Source organism: Phasianus colchicus, chromosome Z (genome assembly GCF_987193195.1).
Source record: "Phasianus colchicus chromosome Z, bPhaCol1.hap1.1, whole genome shotgun sequence".
Classification (NCBI taxonomy): Eukaryota; Metazoa; Chordata; class Aves; order Galliformes; family Phasianidae; genus Phasianus; species Phasianus colchicus.
Genome location: NC_143476.1, coordinates 72,908,666 through 72,926,682, shown reverse-complemented (window position 1 = coordinate 72,926,682; position 18,017 = coordinate 72,908,666). Strand labels below are relative to the sequence as shown.

At 40.1% G+C, this 18,017-nt stretch overlaps 2 protein-coding genes across 5 annotated transcripts in view; one reads left to right on the top strand and one right to left on the bottom strand.

The window, feature by feature from the left end:
• The window catches only part of NDUFAF2 (NADH:ubiquinone oxidoreductase complex assembly factor 2), a 38,887-nt gene extending 24,389 nt beyond the window's left edge, over window positions 1-14,498 (top strand). Inside the window, exons 3-4 of the mRNA XM_031605455.2 lie at window positions 3,098-3,138; window positions 13,671-14,498. Of these exons, the coding sequence (XP_031461315.1) occupies window positions 3,098-3,138; window positions 13,671-13,934 (305 nt within the window). The 3' untranslated portion in view covers window positions 13,935-14,498. The remainder of the gene's footprint in view (window positions 1-3,097; window positions 3,139-13,670) is intronic.
• Window positions 14,499-14,728: 230 nt separating this feature from the next.
• SMIM15 (small integral membrane protein 15) lies at window positions 14,729-17,748 on the bottom strand. Of its 4 annotated transcripts, XR_004168599.2 has the most exons (4): window positions 17,637-17,748; window positions 17,339-17,401; window positions 16,302-16,601; window positions 14,729-15,950 (listed from the first exon to the last, which is right to left on the bottom strand). XR_004168599.2 is itself a non-coding variant. In XM_031605451.2 (3 exons), the coding sequence occupies exon 3, from the start codon at window positions 16,581-16,583 to the stop codon at window positions 16,359-16,361; it is 225 nt and encodes a 74-aa protein (XP_031461311.1). In that variant the 5' UTR covers window positions 16,584-16,601; window positions 17,339-17,401; window positions 17,637-17,747; the 3' UTR covers window positions 14,729-16,358. The 4 variants fall into 4 exon arrangements, 3 of the variants coding, with proteins under 3 accessions (XP_031461311.1, XP_031461313.1, XP_031461312.1); XM_031605451.2 differs by having other exon boundaries at window positions 14,729-16,601; window positions 17,637-17,747; XM_031605453.2 differs by having other exon boundaries at window positions 14,729-16,601; window positions 17,617-17,659.
• Between the last annotated feature and the right edge of the window lie 269 nt (window positions 17,749-18,017).

The window sequence follows — 18,017 nt, the reverse complement described above, 5'->3', positions numbered from 1 at the left end:
TACATTGGCCCATTGATCCAGTCTATCTATGTCCCTCTGTAGTGCCTTTCTCCCTTCAGGCAGATCAGCACTCCCTCCCACCTTGGTGTTGTCTGCAAACTTACTGAGGGTGCACTCAATCCCCTCATCAAGACCATTAATAAAGATGTTAAATAGAAGTGGCCCCAGTACTCGTGACTGACCACCAACTGGATTTAACTCCACTGACCACAACTCTTTGGGCCCAGCCATCCAGCCAGTGTTTCACCCAGCAGAGCATACGCCCATCCAAACTGTGGGCAGCCAATTTCTTCACAAGAACATTGTGGAAGAGATGATATCTGTGTGTGTTATTTGTGAATTTAAATGGGTGTTGATGATAGTGTATTTGGATAATGGTATGAGAAATAAACTGAGGATAGTTTGATTGTTGTTGAGTGTTTGTATTAACTGTGATATATTAATGAATGAAAACAAGTTGCATAACACTCCTCAATTCTCGGGTTCTGTTGATGTAATTTGTACACAATGTACTACCCTTCACTGTGCTGTTTGTGGCTTCTTACACTCAGGCAGATGATTAAATTATAAAGTCTTTTAACAGAAGTATTCTGTTCATCTGAAAATCATTACAGAAATAACTGACTGTAAGTCCTATCTGTCAGTGAAAAAAAAAAAATCTATTGTAATGACTATGTTTCAGCAATAGTTTGTAGCTGCAGCTCATTTTTTGTAGAATTTCAAATTTTAAGATTATTTTTAAGAATTACTAAGTTGTAACAGTTGAAATTAGGATGCAGCTGTGAAAGTGTTTGCACTGGCAATTTCAACAAAAATGAAGTTGTTTTTAGGTGCTGAGAGGACTGAAATTGAGACAAGTGGGATTGTAACAAATTACCTACACGTGACAAATAAATGAGGCATAGAAAGGAAAGATGATACTTCATGGAAAGTAATCTTAACACTTCAGTTTTCAACAAACATTTTAAGCTACTTCTTTTTCATTTTTCTCTAACTGCATCTTTTAAACATACTTCTTGGTACTTCATATTTCTAGCGTTTTCTAGCTTTTCTGTATGTGGTTAGTACTGTTGCTAAGTATGAACAATGATGGTTGTTTTTTTTTCAGGAGGAAAGGCTTTTGTGCTATGATTTTCTCTAATAATATTGTTGAACATTTTTCAAAGAGTGCCTGCAAAGCTGTCAGCGTACCAGCTTAGGTGAGGGTCTTGTCAGATTTGGCATTTGGAAATTCTCATGAAGTTAAAGTGCTTGAAAGTGCTACATGTACATGCAGAATGTTTCCTAATTCTACAGAATTAAAGAGAAAGTCATCTTGTTGTAAATGAATTATTGTAATCGGCTGTTTTTGCTTTCTAGTAACATAAAACTTCTGCAGAAAGTTTGATGTTGCTATTCAATACTCAGACACTTCCCCCCAGTTGCATATTTGGGTCTTAACTTTGTTAGGATTAAAAGACTACTGAGTTGACAGGTATTGATATTCATAAGTATATGCACGACAATTTTAAGAAAATATGTTTCAGAAATTGTCATCTGATAGACAAGAAACAAACAATTTCATGTAATTGAAGATTATTTTATTATTAACCTTGAATTAGAGCTATTGCTTTGCTGTGGTGACTGATTTCTAAGCTGTGTAATGACATTTTTCCTGCTTTAATTCCATTCTTACATTAATTTTAAGCTATTCCTCCTAAAATCAAATTTCATCATGTTGCTGAAGCAGAGTAGTGTTAGTGGTTCATTGTATGGGTGATTGCATTTTCAGTAGTCAGGTGAAATTGTGGCTCCATGCAGCTGTTAGCTCTTTGAACTTACTGCTTGACTTATTTGCAGTTCCCCTCAAAATCCAGTAGAACTGGAAGATTAAAATTTGAAATAATCCCTTCTAATGGCATTTCTGAAAGAAATGATGAGGACTACGGTGTGTGAGTGATAATGTGTGATAGTGAAAATGGCATTTTTGTTCTAATTTTCAAGCATGGTAACAAGCAATTATCCAAAAATATAAAAGAACATTATGCCTTTTATCTGCTTTCTTAATGTTTGTCCATCTGCTTGCTGCTATTTGCATGCAAATTCATCTAAAAAGTAGAAAAGGGGAAAAAAATCAAAATGTCTACAAAATATGCTAACTGGCACCTAACAATTCTGTGAATTCAACAGTTTTGAGAAAACGTTGCAGCTCGGCAGCGGTACTTTTGAAGAGATGCATATTGACTTGTTCACAGTTGGGGAATTTGTTCATCTAACAATTTCTGTAGCTGCGTTGGAGCTCTCTGTAATAATTCATTGGCTGAATGAAGCAAGATTGGACATGATGCCACTTTTCTGTCTGCAATGAAATCCCCTTGGATTGTTGCTTCCAGTCAGCTCTGCACTGACAGGCAGCTCGTGGTAGGAGCAGACGTACAACTATTGATTATAGTTCATAATGGAAAACCAAAATCACAGCACAGCCAACATTGCCACTGCTCTAATTCTACTGCAGTCCTTTCTATCATGAATTTGCTGAGATGGAGGGAGCATCCTTTCTTTCCTTCTGTTGTCCTACCTTCTCTTTGATGCAACAGATATAACCTAGGCAGATAGAGCTTGTGCAGGTTTATCGCTATATTTTGCACCCCATGAAAGAACTCTAGTCAGCACTAATGTCTATGAGAGCTTTCCAGGCTTTAACAGTGCCTGAGGCATATGCAGGGATTGTTTTTTTCCAGAATAGTCTAAAGCTTTTCATACTTTCAGTGGTCACCGTGTTGTTTTCTCAGGGTGAAACTGTGCTTTTCTGTGTAGCAAGCTCAACAAAAAGTTGGGTCTTAAGCTGTGTTCTGGCATTCTGGGTAGTGTGTAAGCTGTGCTCAAGCTCTCATAACAGGAATGTGTTTTTTTTTTTTCTTCTGTGATGGTTGAGAGTATTGACATGGGACATAGCATATTGGAACTTGTCACTTCGGGAAATGCTAGTTTGGCTTGCTGTGTTGCAGCAAATTTTTATATAAATGTTTGCTTTCTGTTACGAAGTCAACGTCATTTTGAGTAGTAATACTGTCTGTGATCTTAGAAATAATCCATTTGATTTTTATTTCTTTTGCAGCTTGGATAAGAAAAAAAAGAAAGGATCCACCCACCATTGAGGTAAGAGATGAATTGTCTTTAGATTTTCAATTGTGGCATTTAAAACTGCAGTAATTCTTTTACAGTGGACTTGCTTGTTCTTCCTTGTCCAGTAACTTGTTACTCTGGGGAGAGAAGTTAGTGTGTTGCTTGCCTAATTTAAGAAATAACATTAAGACTTCATGTATATATTTAGGAAAATGAAAAATACATGGAAATAAAACCCCTAATGTTCTGTTCTTTGTTTCTTTTATCTATTTGAAATTAGAATCTTTAAGATGGTCATGGTTATTCAAGAGTTTGTTGTTGTTTTTTTCTTTTTAATTACATCAATTCTCAAATTACTGCTGTGAATTTTTAGGACAGGTTCTCTGCATATTAATACAACCTTTTTTTCAAGGTAGCTGACAGTAAAATGTGGGTTTCAAATCCAGTTGCCAGCATTTTCATCAGCACAAGCAAACTGAGTGCATTAACATTGTACATTGCTAATGAGATGGGGGAGTTACAGCCATGACTTTTTCTCTCAGTGGTTTCTAGTAGAATAAAGAAGCAAAATATCTAATAATTGTAATGCTAGTGACTTTTTAAAGAGTAGAATGAATTCAGTTTCTGGTCTGTGTATGCACACACATGCATGCATTTCCACTTCTTACCCTGGACTTGAATTGTAAGTTGGTAAGTGTTAGCTAGGAGTGATTGAGTAGGTAAAACGTGGGTTACTACAGAAGATTCAAACTGACAGCCAGAGGGACATAAACTTGACTTACATCAATAGGAATAATTGCTTTGACCAAAGCTTCGGTCACTTGGATCTTCTGAAATGCATCGATTATGAATTGTTGTCCTGCCTACTTGTACATTAGGATGAGCTTGAGAAACTTTTCATATGATGCTTACAAGTCATAGCTCTCATACAACTTAAAACTTTTCAACTGTTTGTGCCTTTTTTTTTTACCCTTTGCCTCTGAGGTTGCAGAGATATGGGCTATACTACATGCGTGAATGGAAGAAAATGTTAAATTTAACTTCAAATGATGGGACTCAGAGAAGAATTAAGACACCTAAAAAGAAAACCCACAAACTTTTTTTCCCTTCCTCCTAATCCTAATTTTTTGTGCAAACGGGATACCTCAGTAAGCATTCCATCTAAGCTTGGATTGCTCTTTTAAGTGGCCATGTCTCATATATACTGTATGCATAGAACATTTGTTGTTGAAAGCATCACATCATGTGATATTTGAAGGCATGAGGTGTTTCATGCATTTTATGCTTTCATTTCCAAGAGCTGAACTCTTAATCATGCTGAGATAAACCTACTCCAGAGAACATGGGCAGCCCTGAGTTTAGAATTTGTACAGTAAAGCTCCTTCTGGCACTGGTGCTGTTGTTCTCTTTCCAAAGGGAGTCTCTACAGGACAGAGAACTGTGGATCAATGGTGTTCTGAATATTTTACGTTCTAGAAAAAAGCAATCTACAGAGGCTGAAAGACTAGTGGGAATAGTGTTGCAGAGTTAACAGGACTGCTTATACCTTCAGTTCCGTGAATTAATAGATCTGAAAAACTATTTAGCAGTTAGGTATTTTACCTGCAGGGCAATGCATTGACCTTATCAGAGCAGAAGTATTATACCAGCAATTTGAATAGCAGTTACCTTTTCTTTCAAAAAATCTCCGATGTGGATTGTTTGGGGTTATTGTTTTGGTTTTGTTTTTTGTTTGTTTGTTTGTTTTTGTTTTGTCCTGTATAAGGGAAGCTAGTTCAAGTACACATAAGTTAAAAATTCTTGCTAAAAATTTGCAATGCTTTTTAAATGTGTTACACAGCTTATTTCTTTCTGTATTAGTATGGGGTGACGTGTGTGTTCTACTTTCCTCCTTGATTAGAAACTGTTGTATCACAATGTAATTGTAAATATAGTGGTGAAATGCATACAGAATACTAGTCGGTGTCATATGTAGAACTGATTGGCTGTAGTGTTTTAGATACACAAAATTTGTGGGCAGCTATTGTGTATTATATTCCCATTTTGACAGTAATGCTGATATGGTAAACTGCTATTTGGCAGCTGTGGAACCAGGGAATATTTTTGACCACGTTTCTTGTTGAATCTATGTATAACAAATCTCCTTGTTCTTTTACATATTTCTCTTGGGACCAGACTGTCTCTGTTTTGTTTCTTAATGACATTTTATTGTCAACATCACATTGTAGCACTGCAGAAAAACATTACAATTCATTTTTTATGATTGTCATTTTTTTTTTTCAGCCTGCCCCTTTTTTTTTATTTATATTGTATATTGAGCTTTTTTATGTTAAGTTTTATTAAAATTTCTGTTCCACTTCTTTGATCCGTTTGCCTACTATCCCCATGCAGTATTTTGTGGTGGTTTTTTTTTTCTTATATATTTATCTTTTATTCAGCTCTCAGCTGTGGGTGATAGAGGTTGCCAGAATGCTTGTACATTCAGATCTCTCGAAGAGGTCTGTGGTAAAACTTGGGAAATATTGTGAAGCTTCACAAATCAGCTGAACACATCTTGCTGTGATAGCACCAGTGAGCACCTCCTGGGAACCAGTGAATTTTGTAGGCCAAGGAAATGTGGCTCAGAATCATTACATCAGTCACTGAAGTGAGGGTGAATGTGAGTTGTCCTTATTTATGCTGGTCAGCATGGTGAGCTCACGACACCGTTTTTTCTTCTGACTACAGATTTCACTTCTGACTTAAAACATGGCATCCTAGTGTTTGATATTTTGCATGTCTCAGTTGCAAAGGAAAAAAAAAATGCTTCTGAAGGGCAAGGGGGTAATACTACTCCTGTGGACTCTCTTTTTCGTCTCCTGTTGCTGTTCCATTCACCAAACTGGAACTCTCCATATTTAAAAGATGTTGAACAGTTTAATACCTGTAAGAGTGATCTGACTTTTTATGTACCTTCATGAATTCCACGCAAAGATCTGCTGATCTTCTCAAGACTTTGTTGATAGAGCAATTTTTATTTTGAGCATTCTACATCTCTTGCACTCATTAGGGGCCATTTATTTAAAATTTGAGATATTAAAAAGGTAATGAAATAAATGGTAGTTTCTGTTGGTGCAGATCCTAACTGAGATGCTGGATGCATAAGATACTTAGCTTAGCATAAGCTTCATTTTTGTTGCCTATCGTGAGAGAGAAAGACTCTTTGTCACACATCTTTATATGATCAATTGTGTGTGTGTGTATTTTTTTTTTTTTTAAATATCAATTATATGTATTTATACCAGATGCATAGCCAAGTCTTTCCTCATCTAGGTAGAGAGAGTAATATTGTTAAAATTAGCTTAGATGTCTTGTATTAGAGGCACACTGAGTCTTCAGCTTCAAAGCCTGGTGTTAAGGAACCAAGAGGCACATGTTTAAGGATGTAGCTAACATTAAAAATATGCGGTATGCTTAATACTTCTTATTTCAGTGGACGTCAGATTGACAGGGTCTATTAAACTGAAACACAAATGTATTTCAGTTAATTTAATACATTTAGTGTATTTAGAAATGTAAACTCCTTTTTTCCCCTGTAACAAACCTTGCAACTGTGCACTACTTATGATAATGTCCTGGGGGTGCCTGAATAACTCATCTGTGCTCTTGACTTTCTGGTAAAATGAGGACAGAAGTGAAGTTACAGACAATCTTGAAGTACCAGAGTATGTGAGCATTAAAACCAGAGAAACTTCTTGTGACAATGCTAGCGAAACTGACATGGAGAGGAAAGCATTTCTTTAAACCTGCCAGTGTGATAGTTCACAATCGGCACATGAATACCTACAGAAAAACCATTCTGTGAATATGGATCTGGAAGTAAATTCTCTGTATGCTAGAGGCCTCTTTTTTTTTATTGTCCATATACAGCGTAGATAGAGATTTTCATAGTTTAAAACTTGACAATGCAGAGCTGAGCTAAGAGTTTTAATAAAAAGGAGCATTCAGTGAAGTCACTTTGACAAAGAAATTGAAGAAGCCATTATCTTTTAAGGGTTTTTCCTCTCATTTACTTTGTCCTTAAGTTTGAAACACAGGTGAGTGCCAGCCTTTACAGAAGACTGAGGGATCAAAGTGTCTCCTTACTTTCCATTTCCCTGTGCTGCAGATCCAAAGGCTGTAGTGGAGAGAGGGAGCTGCTACCACTTTGTTCCTGTCTGTGTGGGTAGGACTGCATGGAGCATTGGCTCTGTCTGCCAGTTCACTGTCTGCACAGCAGAATGGGGTTGGATGGAGAAGTAAAGTGTACCAGGAAAAGGGCTGGTACAGATTACATCATATTTAAAGCAAGGGGAAAGTGGGGACCAAACTGACTCTGCAGCTACAGCTCCTCCTTTGCTTTGTGGGCACCAAGGCTGTATGCTGCCCTTTATTCTGGGCTAGTTTATAATTTTAGCTGCTTCTGTGCAGTTTTGGCTGTCTTGGACAAGTGTTTGATTTTATTCAGAAATCTGGATTATGTTATAGAAGTAAATTAGGAGCAAGCCCCTACTGAACTGCATTTAAAACTGAATATAGCATTCTTTGTGAAGCATAATTGTACATATATTGGTTAATAATATATTGATCTAACACGCATTGATTGTGGGGTGCAACTTCTGTGCTGTTAACTGATTAAAACCAGAGAGTTTGTGCACCGCTCCTTTACAGCACCAAGAATCCAAAATAAAAATAGTTTTCAGAGTGCTCAAAACAGCATTCAACTTGAGTGCCCTGTGTCAAACAAACCTAAAGAATTGCCTTTCTCTTACAGTAGTTTCCATTGCCGGAAAGATGCTCCAACAGTACACTGGAGCTTTGCTTCTGTATCTGCATAATGTTTAAGGGGTTGCTGCAGGCTGTAAGCAAAAGTAATTGCTCTGAAGCAGCAGCTGTGTGCATTCAGTAATTTGTCTGAGTAGTTTGTGTGATACACATTCAAAGGTCAGAAAAGCTACAAAGCCTAGACAATGAAAGATGCCATAAATTGTGATGTATCCAACAAAGAAAATTTGGATCAGTTTACTTTTGAATTACGTGGGGTATATCCTTCTGAAAAATAATGTCAGGTGTACAGAACGTAGTCCATGGTTTAATATTGCAGCTGGGCAGAGATTTGAGGAAGCAAAACAAATAAATAAAGCCAATCCTAGATCAGTTTGACAAATGCTGCTTGTTGATGGAACAGAGATATTTAACAAGTACATTCTGTATAAAATTAACTGTCACCTGATTCAGTGTTTGATTTAAATCAGTATTTTAACGAAGAGAGATAAGCTTTCCTAGTTCAAACTGCTCTTCTGTATCTGCCATACCCTGACACTTCATTGACCACATCATTTGTTATTCCCAGCCTGGTGCTGCTGTGCTCATGCTCAGTTGTTGAGTTAGCAGGACATGTCCTGGGTCAGGACATGCAGTGCTTCCCACTGATGAGGGAAGTCAAGCCCTCTGGTCTTGAAATACGATGTAACAGCCTTTTACCTCATCTTGCCTATTTATCTTGTGGAACTGGTAACGGGAGTTTTGTGACCTTGTTTGGCAATATTGCAAAATGGATTATTTGACTTAACAACCAGCACTTTGCTGGACTTCTGGTTATTTTGTCGGTAAAGAAAATTTCTGATATTTAAATTGTCTCACATTCAACCTTTTGAATGCTGACTGTTTCAAAAGAGATTTCTTCCTTTCTGTTTGTCATTTTTAAGTTTTTAGTTTAAGAAGTATTTCTGCTAGCTTGTAGATATGCATTTTTAAGAATTCAAAATTCAAGTTCATTCATGATTAGACTAAGTATTCAAACAAGGCACTGAAATGCAAATGTTCTGTGAGGTTTTTCTGTAATTTGAACAACATTAATCTGTCCAGATATTTCTCAGTTCTAACACCAAAAAGCTAGCCCTATTCAAATCAAAGGAAATCAGAGTATATCATTAAGATAACTTAGAAAGTTGTAACAAATTCTAAAACAACATAAGCTATTTTTCATTTCCTCAATACACAGACCCATCTGAAATGAACGGTGACATCTTTTCTTAAAATTTGTAATACATCAAGCCCTTATATCTGTGGGCCTGGGTGTAGTGTCTTTAGAAAATCATCTGAGTAGAACAACTGAGCTGGTAACAGTCTGTTAAAATAACCTTTAAAAAAAATTCTGTTGTACATCATCACATTGGTACTGTGTTTCTGGCCACCTGCATCCTTAGAGACAGCTACTCACAAGTCTGCATTGTCCTTTGCCTTCAGGAGATTGAAAATGGTACACGGGAAGCAAATAGCATTGTAACCTATGGATAACTGGAAGACCTAGAGTGACACAGTCAGGAAGAGGAAGGGGAGGAGGAGTTCCTCAGATTGTGGAGTTCAGGGGTGCTGCAGCATAGAAAGGGTGGAGTACAGGCATTTGCCCTGCAAGACTTACTGTACAAGGGCTGGTCACACTACTGAGTGAGACCCTGGGTGTTTGTATTTGTAGTGTTTTCCTACCGAGATAAACTAATTTTATTTGTTCTGTGAGGCTCTTTCTTTGTTCAGAAAGGGTAAAGCAGCAGCAGTATGAGATCCAGTAAGAGTGAAAGAATGTTTCACTTCAAACATTCTGTCTACAAAACAGGTTTTCTGTGTATAGCCACCAGAAGTCCTCTTGGTGGAGTCAGATGTCTGAATTTTTCTCCTTCCAAATAACAGAGAATACATCTCATCTGCTAGAGTTTAATGGGATCTTTAAGCAAAAATACAGCTTACACAAATTTGCAAGAAAAGTGTAAATTGCTGAAGATCCCTCATTAGCTCAATGAGATGTAACAGCAGAAACAGACACAGCAAAGTCACATGCCAGCGGCATGAAATACAGTATGATCTCTCTTATGGCAGTGCACTTGGGAGCTAGCCACATGTCCTGGACTGCACTCCTTCCATGAGCAGTCATCCTTTTTTCTTTGTTCATGTAGCTTTTACTACCATTAAGACGTCAGAATATGTGGAAGAAACAGTTTCTGCGTGAAGAACAGCTGTTTAAAACTCCACGTAGGTCTACTTTGGTATTCCCTTCATAATAATAATATAAAGTTCTTCAAGAAAACCTTAGAGGTATCTTAATCCATGTTTTTGAAGGCAGCTGGGTCTGAAAATCAAATGACAATTACATCATCATCATGTAAAACAGACTTAAACTTAAACCACTGGAATTTAGTTCCAGCTATATAAGGTAATTGTGTAGAAGTAATCCCTCAAAAAGTTTTGAAGTTAGTAAGTAGCTGTTTGGATTAAGTGAATTACATTCCTATTTTAGTACATCATTTCATGCTGTTCTAGCAGAGATTATGTGCAGCCTTCAGATATCAGAGGTAATACTCCATTGTTTCTTAGTAGTAAGGTGATTCAACACCATAGGAGTAATCCCCTTGAAATCAGTAAGATCATGATCAATTTTTACAGGCATGTGGTGAACGAGGACAGAATTAAGAGATGTGATAAAGAGATTTTGCTATGCTGACAGTTGAAAATTTGACCACATTACATTTGACATGACATTTTCATTTGAGTTTGGAAGAAGTTTTCTTCTCATCCCTTCCAGACTGTGAATCCATTTATATGCAGCATGTGCATTTTCATTTTATGTAGGCATATGAACTGTTTTGCCTCTGTTGTTGTGAATTCGAAAATTAAAACACAGAGGCAAATAAAGGCTAAGAAAAAGTTGTTACTTTTTCATATGTCTATGATAAGGTTTCTATAAATGCTGTCATATACATATCTATATATATGTTCTTATGTTCCTCCCCCACCTTATGAAGGAGGAAAGGGATGAAATGAGGCTCACTAGAGATGAGCCTGTGGGAGCAGTGCCAGGATTGGGGCTGAGACAGTTAGCTCAGCTATTAGTGCATCTACACCAAGGCATGCAGGAGAAGCTGGAAGCCATAATGCAGCAGACAAACGAGGACTTAGTTGCTGGGTAAAGGACAGAATGGATGACCAGGCCCAGAGAGTGGTGGTGAATGGAGTTGCATCCAACTGGCGTCCAGTCGTGAGTAGTGATCCCAAGGGGCTGGTACTACCATGTTTAATATCTTTATTGATTATTTGGATGAGGGGATTGAGTGCACACTCAGTAATTTTACAGATGACACCAAGCTGGGAGGATCTGCCTAGGGGTATGAAGGCCCTTCAGAAGGATCTGAACAGGCTCGATTGCTGGGCTGAGGCCAGTTGTATGAGTTTCATCAAGACCAAGGGCTAGGTCCTGCACTTTTGTCACAACCCCAGGCAATGCTATAGGCTTGGGGCAGAGTGGCTGGAAGACTGGAGAAAAAGAAGTGGACCTGGGTAAATGTTCATCTGAACATGAGCCAGCAGTGGCCCAGGTGGCAAAGAAAGTCAGTGGCATCCTGGCTTGTGTCAGAAATAGTGTTGCCAGCAGGAACAAGGAGGCGGTTGTCCCTCTCAGACTGGTGAGACTACACCTTGAGTACTGTGCTCAGTTTTGGATTCCTTACAAGAAAGACATGGAGGCCCTGGAGCATGTCCAGAGAAGGCAGTGAAGCTGGTGTGGGCACTGGAGCACAAGTCCTATGAGGATTGGCTGAGAGAATTGTGAGTTTACTCCGAAGGAAGTTCAGTGAAGACCTTATAGATCTGTTCAACTACCTGAAAGGAGGCTGTGGCGAGGGATTGGCCTCTTTTCCATAACGAGTGATAGAATGAGAGTAATAGCCTCAAGTTATGCCAGACGAGGTTCAGGCCTGAGTATTAGGAAAAATTTCTTCTCCAAAAGAGTGGTCAGGAGCTGGAATGAGTTGCCAAGGGAGGTGGTGGAGTCAGCATCCTTGGAAGTGTTCAAGAAAGGTGTGGTAGGTGTGGTACTAAGGAAGAAGCTTTAGTGGGCAACACTGGTGGTAGGTGGATGGTTGCAATGGATGATCTCAGAACTCTTAGCCTTAATGATTCTGTGATTGTGTGGTTTTAAATGTTGCACGTACTTGCTATCTCAGCTTTTTGAGTATCATACAGCTTAATGCAATTCCTAAAAGCTGAGAAAGAAGTGCACTGGTCTAGTTTCTCCCTGCTTTGCCATATACTTGCAACTTGGAGAAAGCTGCACAGACTTTTTCCTCCAATATCACTGTTCCAAGCTTCCTTGTTAAGTGGCACTGGTTACAATTAAGTTGTCTTTGATTTCAAAATATAAAAATTCATATCACATTTCTGTTTTTTTTTCTTCTATTACTCTCAGTTATCTGCCATAATAAGCACATAGGCAAGTTTTGTTAGCAGAATGTACAAATCATCCTTCTGCTTGGGAGCATATGGTAAGAGATAAAAGACAAGCATCTGTATTTTCCGTGGCTGTTTTCTTTGTGTTTACTTTGGGAGTTCTTTGTATGTTCCTTTGAAGCAGCTGTTTTTTCTATTATTCTTGTGGACAGGCCAGTAATTACACTTGCTTCAAGTTCTAGCAGCCAAATTGCAGTTCACAGGGTCAGTTTTATTAGCTTTATTAGTGAATTTCCAGCTTTAACCTGTACCCAACCATGCTTCTGTACAGTTCTATACTGTTGAATCAGCAAGTTTTACAAGCCTTCTCTGAACACGTCATGGAAGCTTTTAGGCTTTGTAGTAGGATCATGCTTCAGATAGGGTAGTGACTTCAGTTGATCCAAGTGCAGAGGTAAGCTTCTCCTTCACTATGTGACTTTAATGTGGATTTTTTTAACCTGTGCAAGGGCAGTAGGTATGATTTTAGAATATTTATGAAAGCAGTACATTTATTTTAGCTAATGTGCCAGGTAGATAGGTAGAGTTAACATACAACTTAAGTACTGGTGCATGTGGTGTCCACGCTGCAATGCCCTGTTGGCCTTTGTTAGCCAAGAAGTAATCAGCTGGAGATGTGTTGGCCATGCAGAGCTGTCTTCTGGATCTCTGGGGCAGGGTTTACCTCAGGCAGTTTTGTGCCTTTATTTTCTTTATGCTAGTGTAGGGTTGGTTTGTTTTTCTCCTGAGTTATTAGTTCTAGCTCAGTAATTTCAGGTCTGCCCTAGCTCCTTAAACATATTTTACTCTTTATTGGCTTTGGTTTGGGATAATATACTAGACAAAGTTGTCCATCTGCATTTCCCAAAACTGTGCCTTCAAGAGACGCCTTTAGTCATAGACCTAGTGCATTTGAGGAAGAAACACCAATGATAAATGGCTATTTAGTAGCAAGTCCTATAATAGAAAACAGTGCTAAGGGTAACTTATTTTCAGTGCATTTGTTGACGACTTGTAAATTACTTTCCCTTTTTGATCTAATCGAATAGTGAAATTGGGGCATCACTGTATAGTTTTGCTTCAACAAATCAACACATTAGCACTGTAAACTAGGGCTGAAATTGGTTGTAGAAAAATAATCAATTTTGTTAAGTTTTATTTTACTTACATACTTGAAAATTTGGATAATAAAATAAAGAAAAGCAGTGACCATTTAAAATATTTCTTTCCAACATCATGCATTGCATTTTCTTCTGTTTTATGTAATTATCTTTCTACTTTGTTTTTAGGAGATTCTTAAGAATGAGATGTACAGACAAGAAATGAAACAGAAAGTCAAAGATGTGTATGAAAAGGATAAGCTCCTTCAGACCAAGGAATATAAGGAGGGACTTGTTGCTGAACCACTTCATGCTCAGATTAAAGGCCATGCATCAGCTCCCTACTACGGAAAGAAAGAGCCGTCCCAAGACCCAACAAGCACCGCGAGTACCTTTCAGCCGGGTTCCTGGATGCCACCAGGAAGTGACAGTAGTAAAAAGAACCAGCTTTAATGTACAGATATTGCCAATAGATAAATGCTTTAATAGGCAACATAAACAGCTGTTATATATAGTGGGTGTGCAATAAAGGAGTATTAAATCCAAGTTTCATTTATTTTTGCACAATTGTTCAGAGAGGCTTAATTGTGCCAAACTACTACAAAATATTTGAATTCGGTGGAAAACAGGATGGGTTACTGAGGAAGTTCATTCTCAAATGTTTCTTTTCCTGTTATTGATTAAATCACTGAAGATAAGTTTTCAAGGTAATTTTCTCAAATGACTCTAAATTGCTTTTTTCTTGAAGATGGATTTATCTTTAACTTTGCGTTTGATGTAGTAAATTTCAGTTGATTAGTACACATAATTATCTTCTCAAACATAGGTGTTAAAAGTAGTTCTTAATTCCATGTTAGTTCCAGTTAGTTTCCATGTCTGTACCTGTATGCTGAACTTTCAAGCTTCTGATAATTGGACAGAAAAGTTCACTTCACTAACAGGAATCACTGTAATACTGCAGTAATTTTGGGCATTTTTGTGATTTATTTTAATAAAGGAATTACTATATCTGAATAATGTTTGAGTTGCTACCAGCAGTAAGCATGGGATAGATTCAGTCTGAGTTAAACTGTTTATCACTATTTTAATAGAGGTTGGAAGCATCTAGTAGGGCAAACAGAAAATAGCTAGATGGTTCTGGGAGAAGAGGTTATTCCTGATATCCACCCAAAAAATTAATTTTTACTTGCTTAGAAATGTTTGAGAAATTTATGTCAAAATAAAAGTCACACAATATTTTTAAAAAGTATATTTTGAAAAAGTATCAAATTTATTTTAAACCATGTAGGTACGCATTTTAAACTATCTAGGTATCAAAGGTGGAATACATACACATTTGACAACATTTCCAAGAGTGGTGATTTAATTTCATGTACCATAAAGTGTCAAAACATAATTCTAATAATGCTTGCTGTTCTGACCAACAGAACTGAAAGATGGTCATCAGATACTGGTTGCAGGTAGGTACTTCATATTCACTTCAAGTCATTTCACTAAAACTTCCCCTTTATCCTGCTGCTATCAGCCAGTTTTGTAAGTCTCTGCTGAATGGGATGTTATCTGAAGATTTCACTTTTAACCATATAACGGACTAGTTGCTAGAAAGAACAGCTCCGTGCTGCCATTTAGAAATATGCTAAGTCTAAAAACCTAATGACTTCCACAAACTCTTTAGAATCTTTAGAATTAGGCTGAAAAAAGTCAGGCTGTGAAAAATTAACCATTTGTTAGAAAAAGGTGAATTGGAATTAAGGTTAAAATTTTTTTGCATATTTACAACAGAAACCTCACTTGGACTTTTTCTGCTATGCCAGCGTTTCATAACCTGGGGTACAACAGATCTTCAGGAGCTGTCAGAGCAAAACGATACCACCTAAACTCAGAAGGTCCTAAAGCACAGGTAGCTAGAAGGCCAGCAAGTAGGAAGAATGTGTGTCACCAGCATGCATATTCTACTTGGGTAGTCTCCCATGGCCAACTGCTACAGGTCACAAAAGACAGAACTCAAGGCCACCTGGGCCTTTCATCTGATCCCACTTATGGCTATTCTTTGAGGCAAAAAATCTTCTCAGACAAACAAGTTAGAGATGGACTGTTCAGGTGATAATTACGGAAAACCAAACAACACTACAGCGTACTCTGTAGAACACGAGTAGCCTCAGACAAACGAAGGTACTAAAGACAAGCAGTTAGTTTCCCAGAGTTTGGGCTGAATCTGAAGACTGCTGATGGGTGGGTTGTAGAGGAAACAGAAGTCAGTTTGGTTCATGGTGCATACAAGCCCCACCAGCTGAGCTACTGCAGACTTGATGGGCATGCAGTGAATGAACTGCACAGCCATACGCACTGCACGCATTGAAAGCGTGTCAGTAAAACAACAGCAAACAAGAATCTTGGAAGACAGATGCTCCACAGCTCTGCTGCAGGTGTACCAGAACCTCCCTTCCCGCAGTCCAGTTAAACCAGGAACTGCAAATACATGTAAGCACAACGTGAACTACTGCTTCAATGGAGAAGGGTGTGCTACACTAAAAAACCAAAGGGCACAGCATTAAGGAGTCATTTACATTATCCCCATAATTGGACTCTTTTTGAGTCATAGTTCAGCTAAAGAAAAAGATATGCCCCTAATGCTCCCCAACTATTTCATTTTTAAATATAACATGCAAATTTAGAGAAGCAATCTGCACAGAAACATAAGCAAGAAATGAAGTGACTGGGGCAGCTTCTAACAAAGATGATTTCAGCAGGAGTTAGAATTTCATAATTCAAGAAACAATGGCATCAAGTATCAAAGGATGGTTACAACACAAGACGTACAGCAGTGCTTCATTAATAAAGTGAATTCTCTGCCCAAGGAAGGCTTTTCTTGCCCATTTAATCCTTCTTTGCTCGTTTGGCCTTTACAATGTTCTCCTGGCGTTTCCGTTTCTTCTTCTGCTCTCGCTCTCTGGTCTCAATCATTTTTGCAAGCTTCCACGACAGTGCTGCACTGATGATGAACAGGGGTGTGAGGACCAGGATCACCGTTGTGAGGAAGCCATAGGGGTCCTTGGCAGCCCATTCCACAATGTACACAGCCCAAGCCTTCACGTCAAACATCTCAGCTGCTTTTTTACACTGTAGAAAAAGAAGTCTGAGTACTCAGAAAAACTGACGTGAACACACACACACATTCCTATTTTAAGCCATTGTTTTTCATTACTTGTGGGTTTATTTCTGCTAGGAGTTAAGCACTGCCCAGTGTACAAGTATAATATAAATGACAGAATCATAAAGGCTGGAAAAAGTAAGATCATCTAGTCCAACCATCACCACCATACCTACTGACCACGTCCCTCACTCCACATCTACACGGCACCTGATCACCTCCAGCGAGTGAAGTGACCCCGCATCTCCCAGGGCAGCCTGTTTCAATACCTCACCGCTCTGAGAAGACTCTCCTTGGTATCCAACCTGAACCTGCCCCAGTGCGACTGGGGGCCATCAACTCCTGTCCTATCTCTATTACACAGAGGAGAGGCCGACCCCAACCTCGACACAATTTTCCTTCAGGCAGGGTGCAGAGCACTAAGGACTGCCCTGAGCCTCCTCTTCTCCAGACTAGACAACCCCAGTCCCCTCGCTTATAAAAAAAATCGAGTTACTTTTTGCGGCAGACCTGCGAACACAGAGGAAAAAGCACGAGCTGCCGTCAGAGCAAGAACCGGGAACAAAGGTTCGTCTTTCTCCGGGCCTCACTGCGGAGGGTTTTCAGCCCGAGGCCGCCGTCACCACCAGTCACGCGCGAACACGCGGCCCGGCCACGCCGCAGCCCCGCGGCCTCCTCCCGCCCGCTCCCCACGGCCACATCTCACCTGCACCAGCAGGAGGGCGGCGCCGCGGGCGCGGCAAGCGACGGACGGGCAGCACCGAGGTCCCTGCGGAGAGAAGACACAGCCCGTGAGGGAGACGCGCCCGGCGCCGCCCGGCCCGGGAAGCGCGCCGCCCGGCTCGGGGAGCCCCGCCCCGGGAGCGCGCGGCGGCAACGCGACGGCATCGCGGGCGGGCGGGCGGGGGGGGAACCGCGCCGCCTCTCGCTTTCCTCCCGCCGGCGCCTCCTGCCCGGCCGCCCCCCGCCCCGCGGTACCGCTACCCCGCGGAGCGCCGCGCTACCGAGCGGAAGCAGGAAGCGGGAAGCGGGAAACGGGAAACGGGAAGCGGGAAGCGGGAAGGCCGACGCCCCGCCCCGCGCTGCGGCTGCCCAGAGCGGCGCTGCCGGCGCCCCGCGCCACGAGTCCCCGCCCCGCCCCGCCCCGCACGCGGTGACGCGAGCGCAGCCGGCGGGGTGGGCGCTGTGCTGTGGGGAGCCGTCCCGCCATCGCTGTGTGCTCGGGGGGTTTCTCTGCAGCCTAAAAGCAAACGCCACCGCGGCGCTGTGGTTTTGCAGACGTGCTTTTCTTCCGCGAACGCTCTCACAGGAGAGACCAGGCGAATAAAAACATGCTTTGCCGGAAGAGAACCGTTGGCAGAGAGTTGACCAACCTGACGTGTTGT

Excerpts from the sequence above, each read along its gene's own strand:
- SMIM15 (XM_031605451.2), bottom strand. The coding sequence starts at position 16,583 with ATGTTTGACGTGAAGGCTTGGGCTGTGTACATTGTGGAATGGGCTGCC.